Source organism: Sus scrofa, chromosome 1 (assembly GCF_054392235.1).
Source record: "Sus scrofa isolate SSC_HxYL_T2T_F1_AM1 chromosome 1, Sscrofa_HxYL_maternal_Yorkshire_Landrace_v2.0, whole genome shotgun sequence".
NCBI classification, from domain to species: domain Eukaryota; kingdom Metazoa; phylum Chordata; class Mammalia; order Artiodactyla; family Suidae; genus Sus; species Sus scrofa.
The window spans coordinates 251,419,001-251,442,662 of NC_139383.1; the positions used below are offsets into that span (position 1 = coordinate 251,419,001).

Below are 23,662 nucleotides of genomic sequence, written 5' to 3' on the forward strand. Positions count from 1 at the left end.
GGAACAATGAACCAACCTATCTCGAACTTCACTTGAGAGAAATATGATGCTATCATATTTATGCCAGTTATTTGGGGATTTGCCATTACTCACAGCTGAACCTAATCCTGATACATCTCTAACTTACAGAGGAGGACACTGAGGCCTCTTTCAGGCTGGAAACACACCCTCCTCTCTGACTCCTCATCCCTTGGCTCTTCACAACCAAAATGGTGAGTCCGATATCACCCATCAATTCCTACTCCTCCCAGGCCCTGGCCTCAGTGGTAAGATCGGGGCTTACCTCTGGCTGCTAAGCACCAGCACAGCCTCACCCACAGTTTGGGGCTGGCATCTGTTCTGATCCTCCGTTCAGAGATGTATCTATTGTTACCCCTCGTGATATCGATCCCATCTGTAACCACCACAAAGAAAGACGAACACCCACCTCCCTCCTTATAAATCAATCCCCTAACGATTCAGAGAGACCTGAAATGCTTTTAGAAAAGCACCGCACTCACCATGGTTGTCAATAATACATCTTCCTTTTCTCCTCTGGTGCTCCCAGGACCTGAGAAACAAATGGAAGTTTCTTGAAATGACCTCCCCACAACAAGTTCATGGCATGAGGACGAGAGACTAGGTCGGCCTTCATCCTGGAAAACCAACTCTCCTGAGTGATTAAATATTTAATAAAAATTGGTGTTCAATATCCGAAGAAAAGGAAAGCATTTAAAAGGTACCATAGAGTGTGTTTTCAGCTTTTCCGTCAACCACTGTCATGCTGGGTCAGACAATGGTATGCCCGGCTCAATAGTCTGTCTCAAACAGTGATGCCAAAGGATCGAGTCGGGGTGTAGGCAGTCGGCCTGTTAGAAGGGATCTGAACTAGTCAATTTCCCAATCAGTGTGGTAATCTCCTTCAGTGCCCCGGCAAGGTCAACCAGTCTGTTGAATACCTCCCGTGGTGAGGTGCTCACTACCCCAACTCCAGCCCGGGAACTCACTCTACTTCAAATCATGTTGGTGCCAGACCAATCACCTCTGGTGGAAAACCACCTATGAAAGCAAGAGTGAGGGAGTGACTGGCCAGTGGTCTCTCAACAGGGCACATGGGACAGGAAACGGGGACTCTTGCTACTAGCTTCCCCGTCTTACCACAGTGACAGTCATTATGTCCCTTATCTCTTTTTCATAGACCAGCCACTCTGCCCCAGTGTCACATTCCAGCATCATCTCGCTTCTGGCATCAGCCCAGGACGTAGGATCAAAGGCAGAGGATGAGGGTGAAGAGGTTCTGCAAATTCTGCCACACATGCAACTTTTTCTCACCATTGTCTTTGGTCATGGGGGCCACATCAGGGAGCCCAGAGCGGCTCATCTTGTCGGGGGGTGGGGCCCTCATTGTGGAGTCCAGTGCTGGCTCTGGCTCATCACAGAAAGGCAATGGCTGGTTGCTGGACAGCCCACGGGGTAGTGTCTGCATCAGCTTGAGCTTCCGGAACCGATTGGACATTCGGTTCCACCAGGACTGTCAAGGGAGTGGAGAGTAGAGGTCACGCCCTGGGAAGCCCTACCCCAGGGACAGTGACCACTCTCCACACTCCTCCCACGCCCCCGGGCCCACTGTAGGCATTACCAGTCAACCACAGGACCCTTTCCCCAAAGCCATGGTTCTCTCTAAAGCCTTCCTGACCAGCCCTTAGGGGGCCTTTCCGTAGGCTGGAGGTGGTGGTGAACCCTACTTGCTCACCCTCTTCTTATCAACCTTATGGCACAGCTGGAGAAACAGAGACCCAGGGGTGACGATTTGCTTGAAGTCTTACAGTGAAACAGGGACAGACAGATGGACACAGAAGCAAAGCCTTAACATCTCTCACTGCATAACCTCCCCCCCCCCCGCAAGCCAGCAACAACATGAGAGGAGTCAGGGTGTCCACAGCAAGGCCTGAGCCATCTGCTCCTGCAGCTGAAGCCTCCCCACCTAGAGAGAGGACAGGTGCTGCCCCCAGGATATCTTTATAACCCCCACCCCCGAGAGCTCAGAGGTGACTGGCACAGTGCCAAAGGGAGGCTGTGAGGGCCTGGCCCATGAGATGGCAGTGAGGGCAGGGATGAAGGGAGCTGTGCAAACAACACTGCAAGGAAAGCTCCAGGGAGTGAATGACACACAAGAGAAGAATGGCAAGTCAACAGATCTGAGAAGGTGCTGGAACCCCAGACAGGACGGGGGGAAAAATGATTTTGATTTCCAACAAGCAGAACTGGACTGGGAAGATGAGATATTCAAAGAGAAATAGTCAGCTTGCCGCTTAGAAATAAGCAACTGGAGCTTGGTTTTGAGGTTTCTAGGAAGAAGCTGATGGGGGCCTGTGGACCGCAGAGAGACCCTAGAAAGGTGCAATCAACAAATACTTTCCATACTAAAGCACAGGCCACAGACAGACGGTCTGGAAGGAGAGATGGTCAAGTCTGGCCAGCTCGGCCCTACGTCGCAAAGTAAATTTTAAATTCCCTACATTTCTAAATTGAGTCTCTGCATCAAAATCTGGGTTTTGAGCTTTTCCTGGAAAAGATGGGAAGATGTGGCAACGTGGACCCACACACTCACAAAGCAGCCACTCCTGCCACTAAGTGGATATGATCATCCGAGTTCTGCCTGGTCCCCGCCATCCCCTCCTGCTCCCTCCAGCTCACTTCCTGCCCCTTCCAGGCTCCCCACCCTGGCCTAACCAGCCCTGGGTAACAAAGAAGTGATAAGCATCTCTCCCCAGCACCCATACTGGCCTGGCTCTCTCATGCCCATGAAGACAAGAAAAGGAAACCTTAAGTCCGCCTTTGTCATCAGGCAGCACTGGGACACTCCAGGGCTGTCGGACCTTCGAGTGGGGCAGGGGTGGTGGGTGGCTGGGCCGGCCTTTGTCTTTATTCACCTGCATGCAGACAGATGCCAGCAGTCGAACAAGTTCCGTGTCTATGGACACAAAAGGCAGCGTTTTACCTGCAAATATGTCTGTCGGGCCCTGGGGTGGGGGCCCAGGATGACCCCCCCCCACCTCAGCCTTAGAACGCAGCCCCGCAGCTCCAGAGCCTTTGTGACTGCAGGATCAAGGTGGCCTGCCTCTCCACTAGCTCTTCAAAAGGTGACAAAGAAACCTGCAGGGCTTAACTCAACTAGAAACAAAAACCAGAAGCTCTGTTCTACCAGGAAGGCAGAGAAGTGGCTTTTTTTTTTTTTTTTTTTTTTTTAAGTATAGGCTTTAGAGCCACAGGGCCAAGGTTCAAATTCCGCGTCTGCTCCTCCCTGGCTGTGTAACTGTGGGTAAATTATGGGGTGACATCAGTATCCACCATATAAAGGTACCTGGAGGATATGGGGAAATTCCTAACATACAGTAAATACTTATAAAGGGTAAAGTAGTATTAGTTATTACCAACGAGGCTACTGAAAAAAGCAACAAATAGGATTGAAGAGAAAATACTATAAGGAGTTCCCATCATGGCTCAGTGGTGACAAAACCAACTAGTACCCATGAGGATGCGGGTTCAATCCCCAGCCTCGCTCAGTGGGTTAAGGATCCAGCACTGCCATGAGCTGTGGTGAGGGTCGCAGATGTGGCTCTGATCCTGCATTGCTGTGGCTGTGTCGTAGGCTGGCAGCTACATCTCCGATGAGACCTCTAGCCTGAGAACTTCCATTTGCCGCGGGTGCAGCCCTAAAAAGACAAAAAAACCTAAAACTATAAACTTTTAATATGCTTGTTTCTTGACGGCTATTCCTTTTTTTTCTCTCCAAGTGTTCAATAATAAACATGTGCTTCTTTAAAAACTTTAGGCAGCAATTTCATTTGAAAACCTGCTAGGAAAAAAAATCCATTGGGACAGCCTGTTTTACTGGGAAAGGGCAGGAGAACGAAGGGGTGGGGCGAAAGAGACACAGTTTGTGGCGGAAGACGAGTTTGTCAGAAGGAAGCCTGTGTGCGATGCAGCCGGGAAACCCTGGGAGACTGATTCCGAAGGACGTGAACTCCAGATACGTGAGGAGTGAGATCACTGACTTGGGTGGAGGGCCCCACCTCTCCAGCAGGGATCAAGTCGCTTGCCAGGCGCCAGGTACCACAGTCCACAAGACGACGTGAGGCTCTGCTTCCCTCACACGCTCTGTGAGGAGGGATCAGAACCAGCATGTATCTGTGGCGCAGGCAGGTGGGGTGGGGGTAAGGGTGGCAGCTAGAGGTTGGCCTGCCACGCCTGTAGTGGAGAGAGGCAGGAGGACCTCCATGTGTAAAGTCCTCCCCATTCCACCAGCAGGTTAGGATCTGGCTCAGGGCCCAGAGCCTATGGGTCAGGAGAGCCTCGCAGCTTCTCCATCTCTGAGCTGAAACTTGGGTCACAAGAAGGATGACAGATAAGAGAGACCCTGCCCCCTGAGCTGGCTAATTGGAAGCCTCAGGTCCCAGAGGAGGGCCTGTCACAGTGGGGGAGGGTCTGAGGAAAGCAGCAGGTGCCAGCCGGGGGCTGATAATGGGGACACCTCCAGCCCAGGACTGTTGCCCCAGAGCCTCCACCTACACAGTTAAGCCAAGAGGATCAGTGTTTTGTCTGATTCTGCTCATGAGAGGGGCCTGTTTCTTCTCTCTGGCTGGGAAGGAGATACCGTTCTAGGCTTCGTGTGGACTGCCAAGGCAGATGAGGCTCATGGGCCCTCCATCCTGGAGACTCCCAGAAGGCTGGAGCTGGGCGAGGACTCAGGGACCACCTGGTCCCAGCGCCACCCTCCTTTGGACAAGCAAAGACTCGCCTGAAATGTGTGATGAACTCTGGGGGCTAGAGAGTGGCTTCCCCCTTGAATAAGCAAGTGCTTAAAACACAGGTGATTATTTCGATGCTCGGCCAGAGAACCCAAACCTGGCAGGTTTAAAACTCTTTTCTTGAACCAACCCACCAGGATCACTCAGCAGCATCACTAGGTCAAATGCCGTGTACCCGTTTTTTGCACGAAGAGTGACATCAGCCCCTTGGTTCAGCAGATATTTGACAATCTCCTTATTCCTGGGGAGGAAAGAAAAATTCAGCGTGAGACCTACTACAAAGGAAAGCCTGACTTTGCTCCTGGGCAACAAGAGCAGCGGCTTTAACTACAGGAACATCTCTGTGCATAAGAGGGCACGGAAAACTATGTCTTGTTCCCTACTCCAGAGGCAGCCGTGACGGAAATCAAAGCCTGAGTGCTCCTTCCATAAAGAAAATGAAAAGCAAAGGCACTAGCCCCGAGGACTACACAGAGGTAACTGCACACCCCTCCCCCCAAAAAAATCAAGACCCCTGCAGCTCAAACATGAAGCCTCCTGCAGGCCAGGGTGTTCGATATGGAAACCTGAGGCTCATCAAATGAGCGAATAAAGCACTTTAAGAGGACAGAGGAAAGTGCTCTGATCTCCTGAAGTTGGGCAAGAAAGGAGTCAGCCCACCTATCAGATGCAAGGCTGTGTGCAGATCCCTGCCTCTCAGTCAGCCCAGCCCAAGGAGGAGGCATCCAGGAGGGCAGAGAGATGAGTGGATGAGAAGGGATTCAGAAGCACCACTGGATGTCTATTCGAAATAAGAGTTAGGACAAGTCTCACCACTGGACATCGTTTCTGAAAAGCCAGTGGTGTGAATGGCCAGCATTCACTTTTAACAGGGGTAGCGTGGGGGCTGCTATGTATCAATGCGAACTTCCAAAAGAACCCACCTCTCTGCTCGACTGAAACCAACCTACAGAAACTTATCTTTCAGCTGCTTGGTTTTTTGTGGCCACTGGGGAAATTCTGTGCCAAGGTTACAGGAAATCTGGACACAAAGCATAGGAATGCAAGACTGACCGAGCTTGTGCAGCTTTAGTCTTTTTTGCAAGGCTCAATGTCTTCACAAGCATGGGGCTTATCTGCAACATCTCAGGGTCAGAAACCCACCAGGAGCCCCATCGCAGCCCAGGGCATCCTCAGGCTCCCCGCTGAGAAAGTGGAGCTGGCACTGACCCGTGGTAGGTGGCCTGCATGAGTGCTGTCCAGCCGTGCACGCTGTCCTGCTTGTCCACGTCAGCATGCCTCTCCACCAGTAGCTGCACCAGAGGCAGCTGCCCCATGACAGCTGCCAACATCAGGGGGGTCGCACCATCTCCATTGACCAGATTCACATGGTTGGGGTCTTCGTCGGCAATCTCCTTGACCAGCTGGAAGTTTCCTGCAAATAGAAACAGGAGTCCCAGGGATCTATGGGCCTGGCACTGCAGGATTATTTACTCAGTGGTTTCATGTAACAAATATGCTAAGCCTGCCTCTGCACTGGGCTGCTGGGCATTGCAGGGCCTACAAAGATGAGTCAGAAGTAGTCCCTAATCTCAAATCCTTCAGTCTAGGCGGGATGGAGGTAAGCACACAAAGAGCCTTACTGAAAGAGAACAGTGTTGGAGTCCCATCATGGTGCAGTAGAAACAAATCCGACTAGGAACCATGAGGTTGCAGGTTCGATCCTTGGCCCCGTTCAGCGGGTTAAGGATCCAGGGTTGCTGTGAGCTGTGGTATAGGTCACAGATGTGGCTTGGATCTGATGTTGCTGTGGCTGTGGTGTAGGTTGGTAACTGTAGCTCTGATTTGACCCCCTAGGCTGGGAACCTCCATATGCCATGGGTGCAGCCCCAAAATAAAGCAAAAAAAAAGAAAAAGACAGGAGTGAGGAGTGTTCATTGCTGTTGTAAGAGAATAGATGAAGGAGACAGATGAAGGGCAATGCACATGGAGAAGGGCAGCTCAGGTCTCCCTGGGAGGAGAGGATCAGGGTGGGCTTCCTGGAGGTAGGGGTCTATTTCAAGAGAGGAAATTACAGGCTAAAGAGCCCTTCGTTACAAAGAGCGTGGAGTGGGGAGGTGGGCACTGAGGCCACCTTAGCGGTAAGTAAGACCCAAGGCATAGCCCACAGGGTTTAGCTGCCCTGAGAGAGCAGCCTGGAATCTGTGTGTAAAGCAGCATAACTGCCAGCTGCCAGGGTATGGACCTCCCCAGGTGAAACTACAGTCAGGAAACAACAAAATGTCTATTTCTTTCTGAAATACTCTGGGTAGCCTTGAAAAGGACTATAAACATGAGGTTGGGAGAACATACCACTATATTCTCAAATATCCAAAAAGATTTTCTAAAGCACTTACCCATTTTCAATGCATGGAAAATATCAGGTCGCCTTTTCTCCTCATCTAGGTAAACAAAGATTTTAAAAGTTAACCACGGAAAGATTTAATATAACAGAAAACTCACAAGGGTGTAACAACCCAGCCTAACTTTAAAAATAATATACTTTTCAAAAAGAGTCTAATCAGAGACCTGTGTAATGGGTGAGTGACTTCAGCAGCCCTTTGGGAAGGGTTATTGTCCGAGTGTCTGAAAACATTTTGGAGACAGACTGTGGGAGGTCATTTGGCCAAGAAAACATGAATGAGCAGACCATTTTCCGATCCGACACCTCATAAAAGAGTCATTTTTAGGCATTCCAAACATTGGGATAGCCTTTCTCAGACATAATGGAAAAACAAAGTCTTGGAAAAATCTGGATTCCTATGAAGCTTTTAAAAAGAAACAATGACTCTGCAATTCTAAAAAATAAATTACAACCATAAAGTAATTCCAGAGAGGAGGACCCCTAAAGCACTAAGCCCAGAGGTGGTCACAGTCAATGTTAATACCCGCTTTCCTTCCCAAATAAGCAGCCGGCTAAATGATTCTGAAAGTCACCCCTGCCCCAGAGTTGCACACGCAGATCCCTGCAGACGACTGCCCACCTGTGGCTTCGAGCTGGGCCTTGTTGCACCCACTCCATGCAAGCCCCTCCCTCATGTGCTCTGTCACCTTTGTCCAAGCTTATGCTAGTGGGTACCCTGCTTCTTCCTGTCAGGAAGCAGACATCTTCATGCCCCGTCCCCATGCTCGAGCCTGGCTAACTCCTGGGGATGGAGCGGCTGCAGGAAGAAACCTGTGACTCTGGGCCAAATCCCTGGTCCTGAGCAGCCCCCTCTGGCAGCTGAGAGGAAGCGGCAACAGGGCCCAAGGAGCAGAGTCTGGAGACAGGGTGTCTGAATCTGAATGAACATTCCCAGAATGATCTGTCTCCTTATCATTGTTGTGGGGACAATACGCTAACATGGGTTTCACATGGTGGTTGCAGACATAGATAGTATAGACGGGAAAATGCTTTACAAAGTCTTAGGTTCTATTCAAAGAGCAATTTTTGTTATCATTCCTAGTGACCAGCACCCATCCCAGAACGGGTACTAGTTAACTCCAGGGCTCTTACAGGGAAGTATAGACAGGGCCATGGAACCAAGTGTCGAATTTTGCCTTTGGAATACTACTAAGAAATGAATCTGCGGAGTTCCCATTGTGGCTCAGCAGGTTATGAACACAACTTGTATCCATGAGGATGTGAGTTCGATCCCTGGCCTTAATCAGTCGGTTAAGGATCCAGTACTGCTGTAAGGTGTGGCGCAGGTTGCAGATGTGGCTCAGATCAGTATTGCTGAGACTGTGGCGTAGGCCGGCAGCTGCAGCTCCGATTCCACCCCTAGCCTGGGAACTTCCATATGCTATGGATGCAGCCATAAGAAAGAAAGAAAGAAAGGAAGAAAGGAAGGAAGGAAGGAAGGAAGGAAAGAATAAAGAAAGAGAGAAATGATTCTGCATCTTGGCTTTTAAAAGTATGTCTTGTTCCTTTAAATGTTGGAGAGACTGATTTGCTGTGGGCCAGGGCCTTCAAAAGTTGAGACCCTTTGACAAAAAAGTGTGTCATCTGGCCTTAGTGTTGGTTGCTAAGCAACCATCTGCCAAGGAATCACTGACAGTCTAGCCTGACCCCAGGAGGCAGTGGCAGCTGAGCCTGATGCCCAGTGACCCTGGGCTGGTCCCTTCCTCACTCAGGGTTCCAGTTTTTGCATCACCATCAGAGCAGCTCCCAGGACCTTGCCAAGGCCAAAGGAACCACAGGGGGGGTGAGGAGGGTGTCACAATGAATTATGGCTTCAAGGGCTCCCTGTCCTGCAGCTAATGCAAGGAAGAGAGCTGGGGGTCTCCAAGGCCCCAGTCGGGCAAGGATTTCCTGGAATCTCACAAAAAGAGCTGGGGGCTAATGCTGTTATTTAATAATCTGTCATTACCAGTAACGCAGCCTTGGCCCCTGCTGCTGTCCTACCCGAAGGCTCTCCTCTGAGAGCCTGTGTGGAGCATTCCCTCGGCTCCTGCAAATCAGCTGAACTTGCGCCTCCTCTAGGTGGCCACCCAGCCACCCCATTTCACATCGTTGCCTGCACCCCCCTAACTCCACACTCCCAAACCCGCCACCTCACCCCCATTTGTTTTCTTCCTCACTGTGGTACTTACCACCTCCCATACTATGTAATTTATTTTCTTTAATATGCTTATTTCCTGTTTCTTATCTGTCTCCCATACAAGAGGCCAAGGTGCCCAAGGGCAGAGATTGGGAATGATTTGTGATGGTGCCCAGAATGGTGCCTGGTACATAGCAGGGCCTCAGCAAATACTTGCAGGAGAACAGAATGAATGAATCATCAGTCAAAACACATCATGATAGCTTCCATTCCCTGAGTGCTATCTAGGTGCCTGGCACCGGGGTGTGCCTTTTTACAGGCATTATCTTACTCTTGCTCATAGAAAGTGTATTTTTTATGGCTGTTTTATGAAAGGACACTGAAGTCCTGGAGGTACAGGTACAACGAACACACCAAAGCCACCCAGCCACAAAGTGGAAAAGCTGAGCCTCAAACCAGGGTCTGCTTGATGGCAAAGTCTGCTCGGAACTGGGACCCAGTCCTATCAAATACAACGACGACAATAGTGACAGGGGTGACAGCAGCAGCCAGCATCTCTCAGGTACTTCCTCTGAGCTGGAGTGACCTCACTTGATCCTCACAGCAGTCCTATGAGGCAGGGGGTACTCCCACCCCCCACTTATGGATGACAACATGGAAGTTTGGTAAATGTGGGAAGCTGGCTCAAGGTCCCTTGGCTGGCATGGACAAGGTGGGGTTGATTCAGATAGACGGTGACCTTGGATATGCCCACCATGGTGTCTGCACCTCTGCACCTTGAGGCGATGAGGGAATCGCCTTCCCAGGGTGCTGTGCATTCCCTAAGGAGGCACATGGGGAGCCAAGACCCCAGGATCCTAGCCGGGGAATTTGAGGAAGGACAAAACGAGCAGTACAAGCGGCAAAGCTTGGTGGCCTCGGGCGGGGTGCAAGTCGCAGACCATCCACTTTTAGAACAGGTCTTGAGCAATCTCAAAACCCCCCCGAGCCTGCTCTCCCTCACCTGCAATGTGAGTGAACCCCCAGGAGTGCAAGGTAAGCGTCTGTGTGCTGGGTGTGTGGGCACAGCCTGGACGTGAGAAGGTAGGTCTCTTCCTAATCTCAGCCACAAAGACAAAGGCACAAACCAAAGCCTTTAAAGGAAGGCAGCAGCCATGCATCAGGACAAATACTATCTGAGCCTGGTGTCCTAATTTCTAACTGCAATTCTTCCCCAGGACCTAACACTGAATGGCTGCATCCTGGGCTGAGGGCTCACACACCAGAGGCCAGCTTATTTTCTGCTCATGGCCCCCTGGTAGTTGTCATTAACCCCATTTTACACAAAGGCAAAGGAAGGCTCAGAAAGAGTTACAAACATGCCCACCTCCCGGAGGCCCTACCAGTGCTGGAAGTGGACAAATCACATCCCAGTGCCCTGCCCACAGAATCCTTTGCCTTCTGAGGGTCACTCAGCTTCTAACTGGTGTGTGGCCTGTGACCAGCCTCTATTCCTCTCTGGACCTCACTTTCCCAGTCTGCACCAGGTGGGAGGTTTCCCAGCTTCAGAAAGGTTTTCCAAAACTTCTTTTTCTTTTCTGTTGCAGTGTCCTCTTCATTTTCACCATTCCTCTGTCGTTACAGGGTTTTTCAAAAACATATTTATTTCAGGGTTGTTCCGGCCAAAGAGCTTATTTTTAATGAGCAATTCCCAAATTTGCAGCATCTTTTGATTGATGGGACTTTTCCTTAATGGCCAGTTGAATTTTTTTTTTTTTTTAATTGAAGTGTAGCTGATTAACAATGTGATTGACAGGACTATTGCATATTCTTTGGATGGTATCAAACTTTTCTACACTTTCTTTTTCACCAATTTGTCTGAAGACCTTTTCTTCCAATGTTTACCTTTCAGCCCTAGAGGCTCACGGGCTACAGCCCAGCCACTGCCATCAGACCCATCACAGACAGAGGGTAGCGAGGCTGCGTCTGGCTTTGCATTTCATGGTTCTACTGCACAGGATGAACTAGAGGTCTTGAAACATGATAACGTCCTGTGGCAGATTTGCTAAGGATTGTTTAGACATGCCTTTAAATGCCAGAAAGATGGCAAAAAGAAAAAAGAAACAGGACACACTAATATGTGTTGAAAAACTTCAAAACTGAATTTTATGTGAATTAGTCTCTGGGGACTGGTCATTGGCAGCTGAGGTTGGGCACACTTTTGAAGAGCAGGGGTTGGCAAACTGCCGTCCTGGGCCAAGCTGCCCCTATGCCTGTTTTTAGAATTAGAGTTTTCCTGGAAAACAGCCCCACCCACTCACTGACATATCACGTAGGCTGCTTTCACTCTAGCAGAACTAAGTTGTTACAACCGAAACTGTATGGCCCACAGAGCCTAATATATTTATTAACTGGTTCTTTACGGAAGAAGTTTGCTGACCCCATTCTAGAAGAATCCCAGAAGCGCCTATGCCAGAATCATCTGGTTAGGGAGGGGGCCTTGCTCTGCAGGTTTCCAGGCTCTTCTGAGAGCTACCACATCACTCTCTGGAGGGTGGGCCAGGAACCTACATGTAGCAAACACCCTACGTGGTTCTCACACATGGTACATCCTAAGTCCCACTGCCCTGCAGGCGACTCTGATTTCCGCACACCATACTGTTTGGGCAACCCTTAGCTTTCGCCATTTAAACAGAATTTGGGGTCCTCTGGGAGGCCATGGTGGGGTGGGTGGTGGTGGAGCAGCCTGACCTGTCTTGGGCCTGACGGTTGTCAGTGGGTCCAGGTAGTCCACGAGGTCCCTGTGCCTGCGGTCAAGTGCCACCTCGAAGGCGGTCTTCTCCAGCACGCTGAGGTGGTCAGGGTTGGCCCCCTTCTCCACCAGCTGCTGAGCCATGCCAAGCCTCCCGATGAGGGCCGTCAGCATCAGTGGGCTCCAGCCCACGGTCCGGGCCACGTGGTTGGGGTCTGCACCCCATTCTATGAGCAGACGCACCACAGCCTCATGTCCATGCTGGATGGCAGCCATTAGGGCAGTGATGCCCAGCAGCTCGTCCCTGCTGTCCCCCACCTGCTCGCCTAAGGGTTTGTGATGGTCCACGAAGGCACCGGCTTCCAGGAGCAGCTTCACCACGCCCAGGTGGCCACCTCGAGAGGCCACGGTGAGCACACTGGCCCCCAACCGGTTCTGGGCATTGACATCAGCCCCATGATCCAAAAGGAGGTGTGCCACGCTCACGTGCCCAAATCTGCCAGGAAGATGGAGAAGTAGTGACACTCAACATGGGACAGTGAGGACACAGCTCATGTAATTATTTAATCACAAATTGTTAAATTATTATTGAATCATTAATTCTTAAAGTTGTAATAGCTGCTTATAATAAAAGGCCTTCTCCTGGTGCCAGGCAGTGTGCTGGTCCTGCATATACACTATCACAAAGGCAAGTCACTGCCCCGTCTAGGTTTGAATCCAGCTCTGCCATCCACTAGCTGTATGACCAGGAGAAGGAACATTAGCTTCTTCGTGCCTTCATTTCCTCACGCCCCAAACGGGGATATGATTACATCTACTTCAAGAGCTGTGAAAGATTGAGTTAATATATATACAAACATATAATCTACATAAAGCAGCTAGAACAGTGCTTGGCCAAAGGAAGCACCACAGACATGTTAAGCATTATAATTGCAATTATTAAACATTTTACATTACACAATGTGCCAAGGTCACCCAGCTGGTGAGGGCGGGGCCAGGGTCAGAACCCAGGTCTGTCTGAATCCCGCTGCCCTCCTGCGTTCCCCCTCACCACACTGCTTCTCCCAGCACAGCGAGTTCATGTGATTTTGCTTCAGAGCCTGGTAAGCTGCCTCTCTGCCTGGGCTCTGCTTCCCCATCGCAGGGCCCGCGTCTGACTCATGTCTCCCCTCCCCGCCCCCAAAGACACATGCACAGAAGGTCCTTCCGAGATGAGAGAGCCGACCCCATGCCAAGAGGTGTGGTGAAGCTGTGGTCAGCAGAGGCGGACTGGGGCAGCTCCTGCCAGAGACCTACTGCCACCTGCTGGCTGGAATGTCCCTTGCCAGCGGCTGAGGATCCGGCCTGGGCCAGACTCCCCAGGGAGGCATGAGCTGCAGCCCTGCTGAGACGCTGGGGAGACAGACAGGCAACCACCAACTCTAATGCCAGGAAGGGGAAAAACAGATGCCTCTTCCCAACAAAATCTCTTCCGTCTTCTGCCGCCAGAGGGCAGAAGAATTCCGTTTTGCAGCGTTTTGCGTGGGCACACTCTTTCTGGGCTCAGAGGTAGAAGGAGCCTTGGACTAAAAGGAAAGAACGACAAGAGAGGGGCCGGCGGTGCCAGGTTTGACAAAACCAGAATGCCTGCGCAACATCAGCATCTGCGAGGCAGCTTTTGCAATGACTCTATGCGGCGCTCCTCTCCTTTCCGGAAGTGGGTTTTGTCCCTCATCGAAGCCCAGGGCCTCCCTCCTCCCCGTAGAGGCAGAGCCAAGGCTGAACTCTGGTCTGAACTTACAAATACCTTCTGGGATGTGAACCTGAACCGCACTGGGTCACTCAGCTGGTGGAGCTGAGAGAGGGAGAGCTTGGTGAACGGGCTTCCTCAGCTGCAGCGGGACTGGGCTGGACAAGCCTCTTCTCCAAAAGTGGACAGAACGCAAGTCGGAATGAATAAACTCGAAGGCAGAGAACGGAAACCCCGGCGTCTCTCTGCCCATCCTCCACAATGAGACTCCCCAAACCTACATCTCATGGCTGCTCCCCCACTTCCCACTGCCCCAGAAAGGCCTGCTGACTTTGCCAACCTCATTTCCTCCCAAGTCCCCGGCTGTACCCTGGCCACACTCACCTGCACTCACCAGTTACACTCCTCTCATGCCTCTGCCATCCTGCAGCTCTGACTAGAGTCCTCTCCTGTCCCCGTCTACCAAGCACAACCTTTATCCTGCTGCAGGACTCAGATCTTAGCTCCTCTGAGCAGCTTCCAGACCCACCCACCGCTCCTCATCTGTTCAGGGGCCCCTCACTTGAGCAACCACAACCCGCTGTCCTCACTCCAAGTGATGTAGAGAGCCTTCCCTCTATACGGTCTTCCTATTAGACTGGATACTTTCCAAGGACAAGGCCCACAGCAGAAGCTCAGTAAATTCTGCCACAGGAATTAGTGAATGAATTTGTTCTCTACTCCAGCAGAGGAAGATCCAGACACAGGCAACGGACCTGGCTGAAGAACTGGTATATCCTCCGCTGGAGTAGAGAACTTTAAAAATTTAGTCATCAAGCCTGAGATAAAATCTAGCATAATCCTTGACAGCAGTTAACAAGGTACAGACATGTTTTTATCCAGTGGATCTTAATCCGCCCTGAGATTAACCGATAATGCCTATTCCACAGGTGAGGAAACTGAAGATTAAAATGGAAAGCAATAATGCAGGGCCTCTCGGTTTGGAAGTGATAGAGTCAAAACTTGAGCCTAGACCCTAAAATCCCCAACCCCAGTTCTTCGAGTACAACAAACTCACAGAGGAAAAAAAGGGCTGAATTTGAGCAAACATGCGAACATCTCGAATGCTTTCCGAACTCATGAATAGCTCAAGAGGTCATTCAATTAGGCTGAAAATATAATAGGATTCAGTGAAGGCTGAGATAATTTTGTGGATGCTAAGATTCTAACAGGTAATTACTGAAGATAGGGGAGCTCAGGGCTTTTGGAGCAGCTGCTAAGATTACCAATTAATTTCAGCAATTAACACCTGTGTTGAAAGACCTGGCACTCACTCTGCTCTCAGAGCACTGGGCTGAGAGGCCAGCTCTGCCACGCTGGCAGGCGGAGAAGTGAAGGGCAGGAGAAGGAAAGTAAGGAAGCCAAGGGTGAAGTTAGAGCCAAAGAAAACAAGGCAACTTGAACCTTTAGCAGTTGGCAAATTTTCAGAGTGGCATCTTTGTGGCCAACGCCAAGAGGAAAACAGTCAGCTACAAGATTCATGGCAGGGGCACAGTCTCTGGAGCCACCAGTCTAGGTGTGAATCTCATTCTGCCACTTACTAGCTGTGTGGCCTTGGACAAGTGACTTAACTGCTCGGAGCCTCAGTTCTTCGTCTGTAAAATAGGAAATGAGTTCTATTGCCTTCCCTGAGGTTTTGTGTAGCTTTAGTGAGTTAATTCATTTGAAGCACTTAACACAGTGCCTGACACCAAGTAAGCGCTTGATAAGGTTATCACTTTAAGAATAGGGGAAAAAATGTGAATGCAACCATTTCTGATGGTAAAACATCTGCAAGAGACAAAACTGCAGTCTGGGCACAGGGCCTCTGATGACTCTGCTCTCTGTGTTTCAGAGTCATGGGCTCTGGAACACAGAGAGCTGGGTGAGAAATAGATGCTCCCATCACTGAAATTGACCGCTTGGGAGCCCATCTTGTGGTTCTTACCCTGAGGTGTATCTAGAGTCAAAGAGGAAAAGCACAAGACTGGACTGTGGTGCCACACAGCCGTGGGGCTGGCCGTCCTGATCCAAGGAGCAGACGGACTATGTATCCTTTTTTTTTTTTAGAGCTGCACTCACGGCATATGGAGGTTCCCAGGCTGGGTGTCGAATCGGAGCTGTAGCTGCCGGCCTACGCCACAGTCACAGCAACTTGGGATCAGAGCTGCGTCTGCAGCCTACACTACAGCTCACTGCAACGCCAGATCCTTAACCCACTGAGCGAGGCCAGGGATCGAACCCGCAACCTCATGGTTCCTAGTCGGATTTGTTAACCACTGAGGCATGACAGGAACTCCCGGACTGTGTATCCTTTAGGAAGTCTCCCTACATATTATTCCTCAACAGGGAGCTGTTGATATGGATTAGCCAACAGAAAGCTCGAGCACAACCCAGCAGAGACAAAGGTGCCATCCGGGTACAGATGGTCAGTATCACAAAACAAAGGGCAACAAATTTTCAAGTACCCAGGCCCTGGCTAGGCTCAGTTAAAAGTTGAGAGTTATCCTCCCTTGGGACTGTCACATTCTACCATATCCTCAGAGCAGAAAATGAGAAAGTATGTTCTAGCTAATGCTCCCAAAACAGCTTCTGTAAGATTAATGGAGGGATAAGGATGAATGTCATTGGTCCAGAACGTCTCGATTTACAAGTGACAAAGTCAGGACACTTGAACCACAAGTTCTAGCTCTATCAAGTTGTAGAGAAGAGGGAAAGTCCTCTAAAAAGTGTTAAAGTATTTATCAGCAAAGTTTGGGTTAATTTTTCTGAGGCTCCTTCTCCATCAAGGTTAACAGAAATTAGGAGTTCCCCTTGTGGCTCCTAATACACTGGGTGTTAAGAACCCAACTAGTACACATGAGGGTGGAAATTCCATCCCTGGCCTTGTTCAATGGGTTAAGGATCCCTTGTCACCGTGAGCTGTGGTGTAGGTTGCAGACATGGCTTGGATCCTACATTGCTGTGATTGTGGCATAGGCTGGAAGCTGCAGCTCAGATTCAAGCCCCTAGCCTGGGAACTTCCATATGCCACAAATGCGGCCCTAAAAAGGCAAAAAAAAAAAAAAAAATAGTTAACAGAAATTAGACATTAATTAGAGGGCTGTGACCATCCTGCAGAACTTGGTTAACAGTAGAAAGCGGTCATCAGAGATGCCCTGAAGCATAGCGGGTGCTACAGACACACATCGCCCTTAGCAAGGACTCCACCCCCACTCTAAGTGGGCATTCCAAGGTGAGGCAAAACCAGTGGCTCCCAAACCTCCCATGTGAGAGAATCTCTGAGCAACTTCCTGTCACACAGAGTCCCTGTGCCTCCCCAGGTCCTCTGAATCACAATGCCAGAAAGGGAACTCAGGAATCTGATTTGGAAAAGTGATCCCACTGATTCTGATGTGTGGCCAGGTTTGAGTTCCACGGACAAAGGCGACCAGCTATAACGAGGGTGGTGGGCATGACTGCAGAGGCCTGCCCAGGGCTGACAGCCCAGTGGATGAGAAGATGTCATGGCAGGCTTCCCAGAAGAAGCCAAGCTGGGAGGAAGAGGAAGCCTTCACAAGGAGGAGAAGGAGCTTCCTATATGTGGTTATGGTGAGGGCTCTCCACTCAGACTGCCCAAAGCTGCTGACCTGTATGCTCATGAATCGATTTTGTTATCGCAAATTCTCATCTGTAAAGTTAAATTCTTGGCACATAGTAAATGCTCAATTAATGGTGACTTAGAAAACAAAAAAAAACACGCAGGGAGGAGTTCCTGCAGTGGCTCAGTTGTTAACAAATCCGACTAGGAACCACGAGGTTTTGGGTTCAATCCCTGGCCCTCGCTCAGTGGGTTAAGGATCCGGTGTTGCTGTGAGCTTTGGTGTAGGTCACAGATGTGGGTCAGATCCCGTGTTGCTGTGGCTCTGGTGTAGGCTGGCAGCTACAGCTCTGATAAGACCCCTAGCCTGGGAACCTCCATATGCCGAGGGTGCAGCCCTAGAAAAGACAAGAAGCTCCCCCCCCCCCAAAAAAAAAAGAGAGAGAGAGAGGGTATGGCAGAGACAGGTACTAGGCTTAGGAGTTACATGGCATTTTAAAGCCTGGAAGAGTGGATGGGGCCACTAAACAGGGAACATCAGAAAAAAGGCCCATAGCCCAAAAGGCGTTATGGCCACTCCAGACTGCTCCAGACAAGAAATCATACATCTTAAGACAAAGAGTCCCAACACACAGTGCATAAAACACTGCATTACTGCCCATGGTGAATGGGCAAACCATGTATTAACAACTGGTGTGCGTTCCCCAAGTGTGTTTATAGACATAAATACCTCAATGGCTAAGGAATAAACAAACTACACTATCATCCCATGGATGAGATACCACATGGCAGTTGAAAACAACATGTTTGAAAATAATGCAGAATAAAAATTTTCTAACTTGGAAAGGAACTCAGAACTAAAATATTATCAGGTCACAATGAGAAGCTTCTGAGTGAAAATGTGATTTCAATGCTTTTTAGAAAAACAAATGGCTCATACATATGGAAAGATGTTTACTTCACTCATTTTAACAAATGCAAATCACAGCCACATTGAGATATTTTTCACTCATCAGACACAAAAATCCAAAAATTTGATAATATACTCTGTTTGGAGTTCCCGTTGTGGCACAGTGGAAACGAATCCAACTAGGAACCATGAGGTTGCAGGTTTGTTCCCTGGCCTTGTGGGTTTGTTCCCTGGCCTTGTGGGTTAAGCATCTGGCATTGCCTTGAGCTGTGGTGTGGGTCGCAGCTGTAGCTCCGATTAGACCCCTAGCCTGGGAACCTCCATATGCCATGGGTGCAGCCCTGAAAAGACAAAAGACCAAGCAGCTCAGATCCGGGGTGAATGTGGCTGTGGTGTAGGCCAGCAGCTGTAGCTCCGATTAGACCCCTAGCCGGGGAACCTCCATATGCCATGGATGCAGCCCTGAAAAAACAAAAGACCCAAAAAATATATGTGTGTGTGTGTGTACACTCTGTTGGCGAGGCTGCAGAAAAACAGGTATTCACACTGCTGCTGGGAGGTTGAACTGGTGCCACTACCATGGTCAGCAGAATAACAGACTCCCCAAAGATGTCCACATCCTAATCCCCAGAACCTATAAATATATTGGGTTCTCTGGCAAAGGGGAAAGAAATTAAGGTTGCAGGTAGAATTATGGTTCCTAAGCAGCTGACCTTGAGATGGGGAGATAATCCAGGCGGGCTCAGTGGAATCACAATGGTCCTTTAAATGTGGAAGGGGGGGGCAGAAGGGTCAGAAGATGTGATGACAGAGCCCAGGTCAGAGTGATGTGATTGCTGCTGACTTTGTGGTAATTTGTTACAGCAGCCATAGGAAGCTCATACACCTATACGGAAAGCAGTTTGGCAATATCCATCAAAATATCCTCCATTCCCTCCTTGGGGAATTTCTCCAAGTAACTGGGTGGGACCAAAGTAGATGGCGGACAAGAGTGAGAGACCTCACTGAATACCAGAGATTCTCTTTCTTTCTTCCTTCCTTCTTTCTTTCTTTCCTTTTTTTAGGGCCATGGGTACAGCCTATGGAAGTTCCCAGGCTAGGGGTCGAATCTAGCTGCAGGTGCTGGCCTATGCCACAGCCACAGAAATGCCAGATCTGAGCCGTGTCTGTGACCCACACCACAGCTCGCAGCAACGCTGGATCCTTAACCCACTGAGGTGGGTCAGGGATCAAACCCATGTCCTCATGGGTTTGTTTCCACTGAGCCACAACAGGAACTCCTCTTCCAGAGATTCTTCATATCAGAGCTTCAAGTCCCGTTCATCCTACTTCCTGAGTACATCTCAAACTCATCTCTTTGCTCTCCCACTGCTGTTCTCTGCTCTGGTCCAGGCCACCACCACCTCTTTCAGGATTGTTGCAGTCCCCTCCTAACCGAGCTTTGTGACTCTAGCCCACCCCTCACACTGCAGTGAAAGTGCTATTTCCAAACATGAATCTGATTCCAATACTTATTCTGCCTAGAACCTTCCATTTCTCCCCAAAGACCTTAGGATACCTCATCTTCCTCAGCCTGCCACCAAGCATATGCCTCTTTCTCTCCAAAGAGGGCTCACCACCCACTATTTCCAACCCCTCCCAGCCATAACATCATTCTAGCAATCCTACCAATGCCTATTTCACTTTGACTTCCAAACCTTTGCAGGAGCTTCCTGTCACCAAATTCCCACCTTCTACTTCTTCTATCCTGGTCAATTCTTAAGCATTCTCAGATCTCGGCTTAAATACATACATCTTCTTACGAGAAACCTTCCCCCATCTCCCGAACTTGGGTCTGCTGCTCCCAGAGTTCCCGAACTTTCCCGTCAAGCCTGTTCCTTTGCTTGGCCTGCCCAGTGACATATGAGCTGTTTGCTCCGGTGGGGACTTAACCTGGGTCCCGCCGCATCTCCAAGGCCAAGCTAGAGCGGATAGGAAACCCTCGTTGCAAAAAGGGATGAATGAACATCTCTAAGGTTCTGAGTCTCTAAGATTCTATTCACAGTCTCCAGATTCTATTTTGAAAGGCCGATGTTTCTAAGATGCTGATTATACGGTATAAAAAAGTGCGTCCTCTTCGCCTATCCCAAGCTGCTCAAAGTTTACTATTCCAACTCTCTCGAACCAGTCCTTCACTCTTCACCTTCCCGGCAGATCCCGCTGCCTGGGCCCGCTAGTGCCCCCGGGCCGCTGGACACCACCCCGGGCCCCAGGAGCCCCGGACTCCTCACCTGGCTGCCTGCATGAGCGCGCTCCAGCCGTAGTGGTTGCGGCTGTTGACCGAGGCGCCGCGACGCAGCAGGAAGCGCACCAGCTGCTCGTGGCCCCCGGCCGCTGCGAACTGCAGCGCAGTGTTGCCCGCCTCGTCCGAGCAGTCCACCGGCACTGGCGCTCCGGCCGCCGCCGCCGCCGCCGCCGCCGCCCCGGGCCCGGCCGCCTCGGCCCCCGCCGGCTCCGCGCCCGCCTCAGGCTCCGCACCGCGCTCTGCCGGTTCCGCCGCTCCCGGCTCCAGCAGTCGCCGCGCCGTCTCGGTGTCGCCCTGATCGCAGGCGCGCAGCAGCAGTTGGAAGGCCGGGGGCAGACCGCCCTCGCCCATCGCGGCCCGCGGCCCGCGCCCGACTGCCCGGCCGGCCGCGCCGGCTCCGCCCCCGGATACCGCGAGCCGGCGCCCCCTTCCGCCAGCCCGCCCGCCTGCCTACTGTGTGCCAACAGCGCGCCGGAGGCCGGGCCGCGCGCCTACTGTGTGCCGGGCGCGTGCCCGGGACGAGGGCGCGCCTTCACCGTCCAAGTCGGGGGAGGTGGGGGGTGGGGAGAGCGGGTTCCGGGAAGTTCAGAGCAGCGTCCGCCACCGAGCTCGCGAGTTCGCCTTTGCCTTTTCGTCGCCCGCTTGCAGCCCTCCCCTCGGCTCCCGAGACTTCCTGCCCAATGCGAGGTTGGAGCGGCAGCCCAGTCTCTTCTCATACTGCGAGCTCCCAACCCTGGGCCAGGGTCTGAGTCCACCACCGCACCAGCCTGGCCAGCACTCTTGCTGCGCTTCCTAAATAGTCCTTGACTGAATGAAGGAACAGATGGGTACACTCTGTCCTCCCAGAATAGCCTTCGTGATCATCAGTGCCGTCCTTACCTGGGACGGGCGTTAGGACTATAAGCACCTCCTGTATCTTCATCTCTCTTCCTCAGTGGTTCTTGAAGCAGCACCATCTGGAATATTTTACAAATGCGAATTTTCTCACCCTACCCCAGATCTACGGAAACAGAGTATAGAGCCCAGCCAATTGTTTGTGAACAAGCCCTCCAGGTGATTCTGCGGTAGCTACACAAACAGTTAAGTAACTCGCACGTCAGATGGTGATGAGTGTTATTAAAACAAAAAGTAGAACTTTACAGAATCCAAGTAAAATGAATAGAAAATGGGATGTTATTTTATTATAGGTTGAGTAGAGACGATACCACTGTCATACTGCCCCAGAAGGTAGGAGACTCTCCAGGATAGGAAGGGGGTTCCAATACTGGGCAACCAAAAAGGCTAACAAATGTCTACTGCAGATATTCCCTCTAGAGTGGATCTCTGGTGCTTACACCTGCCCTGACTCTCCTACTGGGAGAAGAGACACCCTCTTTCTTTTAGGGAGTTCCCCTCCCCCACACTCAGTCCATGTGGCTCAGTGACTAGCTTATGTCCAAGCCCATTCCAATTGCCTCAGCCCACGATTTTTTTTTTTTTTTTTTTTTTTGCTAAAGCAAATGGGAAGGCATCCCTGTCTGCTGAGGTTGTCAGCGGTCAGGATGTCATAAACCAGGCTGGGGCCCGCTCTGACCTCACTTGAAGACAGCCTGCCTGAAAGTGAAGCCACTACACAGAAAAACAGAGACAAGATGGTAGAAAAAGATGAATCAGACTCCCCCCCTCGCCATTCTTTTTGGTGAGGTTTGTTTTCAGCAGGGTTGTTGTCACTTGCCATCCAAGCCTTAACAAAAGCATATTTTACTTTTTAAATGAAGAGGTTCCTGCTATGCCTGCTAGTCTGGATATCACCCCCACACACACCTTTTTTTTTTCATTTAACAAATGGCTTGGGCATCTTTCCATGTAGATGAACGTAGATCTACTACATCCTTTTTAATGGTTGCATGTAACACTATTAAGCAGATGTACCATAATTTATTTAATCATTTTTTAATGATGCACAATTAGCTTATTTCCAATTTTCTGCAATTATTTAAAAAAAAAAAAGATCCTGCATTGAACTTCACTTGTAGCAGTCAAGGTCCCAGCAGGAGACAGATGGCACATTTGGCTGAAGAAATGAGGGATATTTACCAAGGGACTAATTGCAGACATGTGGGCAGAGTTTACTAAGAGCCACATGGGATGATGCAGTACTCAGAGCTTGGTAACAGGAGGGAGCTGTTATCACCCCAGGCCTGAAGGGGGAAAGGAAGGATTATGTCACTAGAATTAGTAGAATTCTGCAAGAGAGAAAAGTGGCGAAATCTACCTGATAGGAGTTATGGCTTTTGGTAGAGGGACAAAGCCAACCCACAGCAACCCAGTAGGGAACAATCCCCAGGGGAATCAAAACCTCTGACCTCATCCTCCTCCTGCCCTCTGATCTCCTGCCAGAGCTGCTCATTGGCCAAACCTAACTGTCAGCCAGAGGTTCCGAGCCTTCTGATGTGGTCTTCACAGTCGGCCTCCCAGGGCTCAGAGCAGGGATGAGGGAGATTCAGCAGGGCAAATAAAGATTCCAGCACCTTGCTGCTCAAACTGTGGTCATTGGACCAGCAGCATCAGTACCTCCTGGGAGCTTCTTAGAAATTCAGCAACTTGGGTTGACCCTGGACCTGTTGAACCAGAATCTGCATTTCAGCACCATCTCTGGGTGACTTGTGTGCACAAAGGTTTTGAAGCATATCTTTGTACATAAATCTCTTCTGCAAGTGTATCTGCAGTCTTATTATTTATGATCTCCCTTCCAGTACTTTTTCACTGATCCCTGTGCTGGTTTGGATCCTCTGAGCCATGATGCTTTTTTTCCTAAGAGAAATGCTTATATAGGATAAAGGGGGAAGGAGAAGGTAGAGGGAAGGAGAGCCTTCAGACCCAGACACAGGTCTAACAACTGGGAAGAGAGAGTGGGAAGGGAGGAAGCTTGGGTAGAAAGAGCTTCAGGGAGTTGCTGTTGTGGCACAGTGGGTTAAGAACCCAACACAGTGTCCTGGAGGATGCAGGTTTGATCTCTGGCCTCGCTCAGTGGGTTAAGGGTCCAGTATTGCCACAAGCTTCAGTGTAGGTCGCAGATACGCCTCAGATCTGGATCCGG

General features: G+C 50.4%; 1 protein-coding gene across 17 annotated transcripts in view; it reads right to left on the bottom strand.

Annotated features, from left to right (window-relative positions):
• Nucleotides 1-21,621, bottom strand: part of ANKS6 (ankyrin repeat and sterile alpha motif domain containing 6) — a 62,117-nt gene extending 40,496 nt beyond the window's left edge. For 4 of the 17 annotated variants that reach the window (XR_014841937.1, XR_014841933.1, XM_001925405.5 and 1 more), the window contains exons 1-8: nt 20,570-20,987; nt 12,062-12,558; nt 7,166-7,210; nt 6,000-6,204; nt 4,925-5,031; nt 2,805-2,953; nt 1,312-1,510; nt 501-550 (exon numbers count right to left, since the gene is read on the bottom strand). Coding sequence is in view for 11 of the 17 variants with exons in the window: in XM_001925405.5 (XP_001925440.1) it covers nt 501-550; nt 1,312-1,510; nt 2,805-2,953; nt 4,925-5,031; nt 6,000-6,204; nt 7,166-7,210; nt 12,062-12,558; nt 20,570-20,934 (1,617 nt within the window). In the remaining 6 variants the exon portion in view is untranslated. Of the gene's footprint in view, nt 1-500; nt 551-1,311; nt 1,511-2,804; nt 2,954-4,924; nt 5,032-5,999; nt 6,205-7,165; nt 7,211-12,061; nt 12,559-13,019; nt 13,334-14,175; nt 14,341-20,569; nt 20,988-21,462 lie in introns of those variants that run through there. The other 13 variants (XR_014841951.1, XR_014841955.1, XR_014841945.1 and 10 more) reach the window with 8 other exon arrangements.
• Between the last annotated feature and the right edge of the window lie 2,041 nt (nt 21,622-23,662).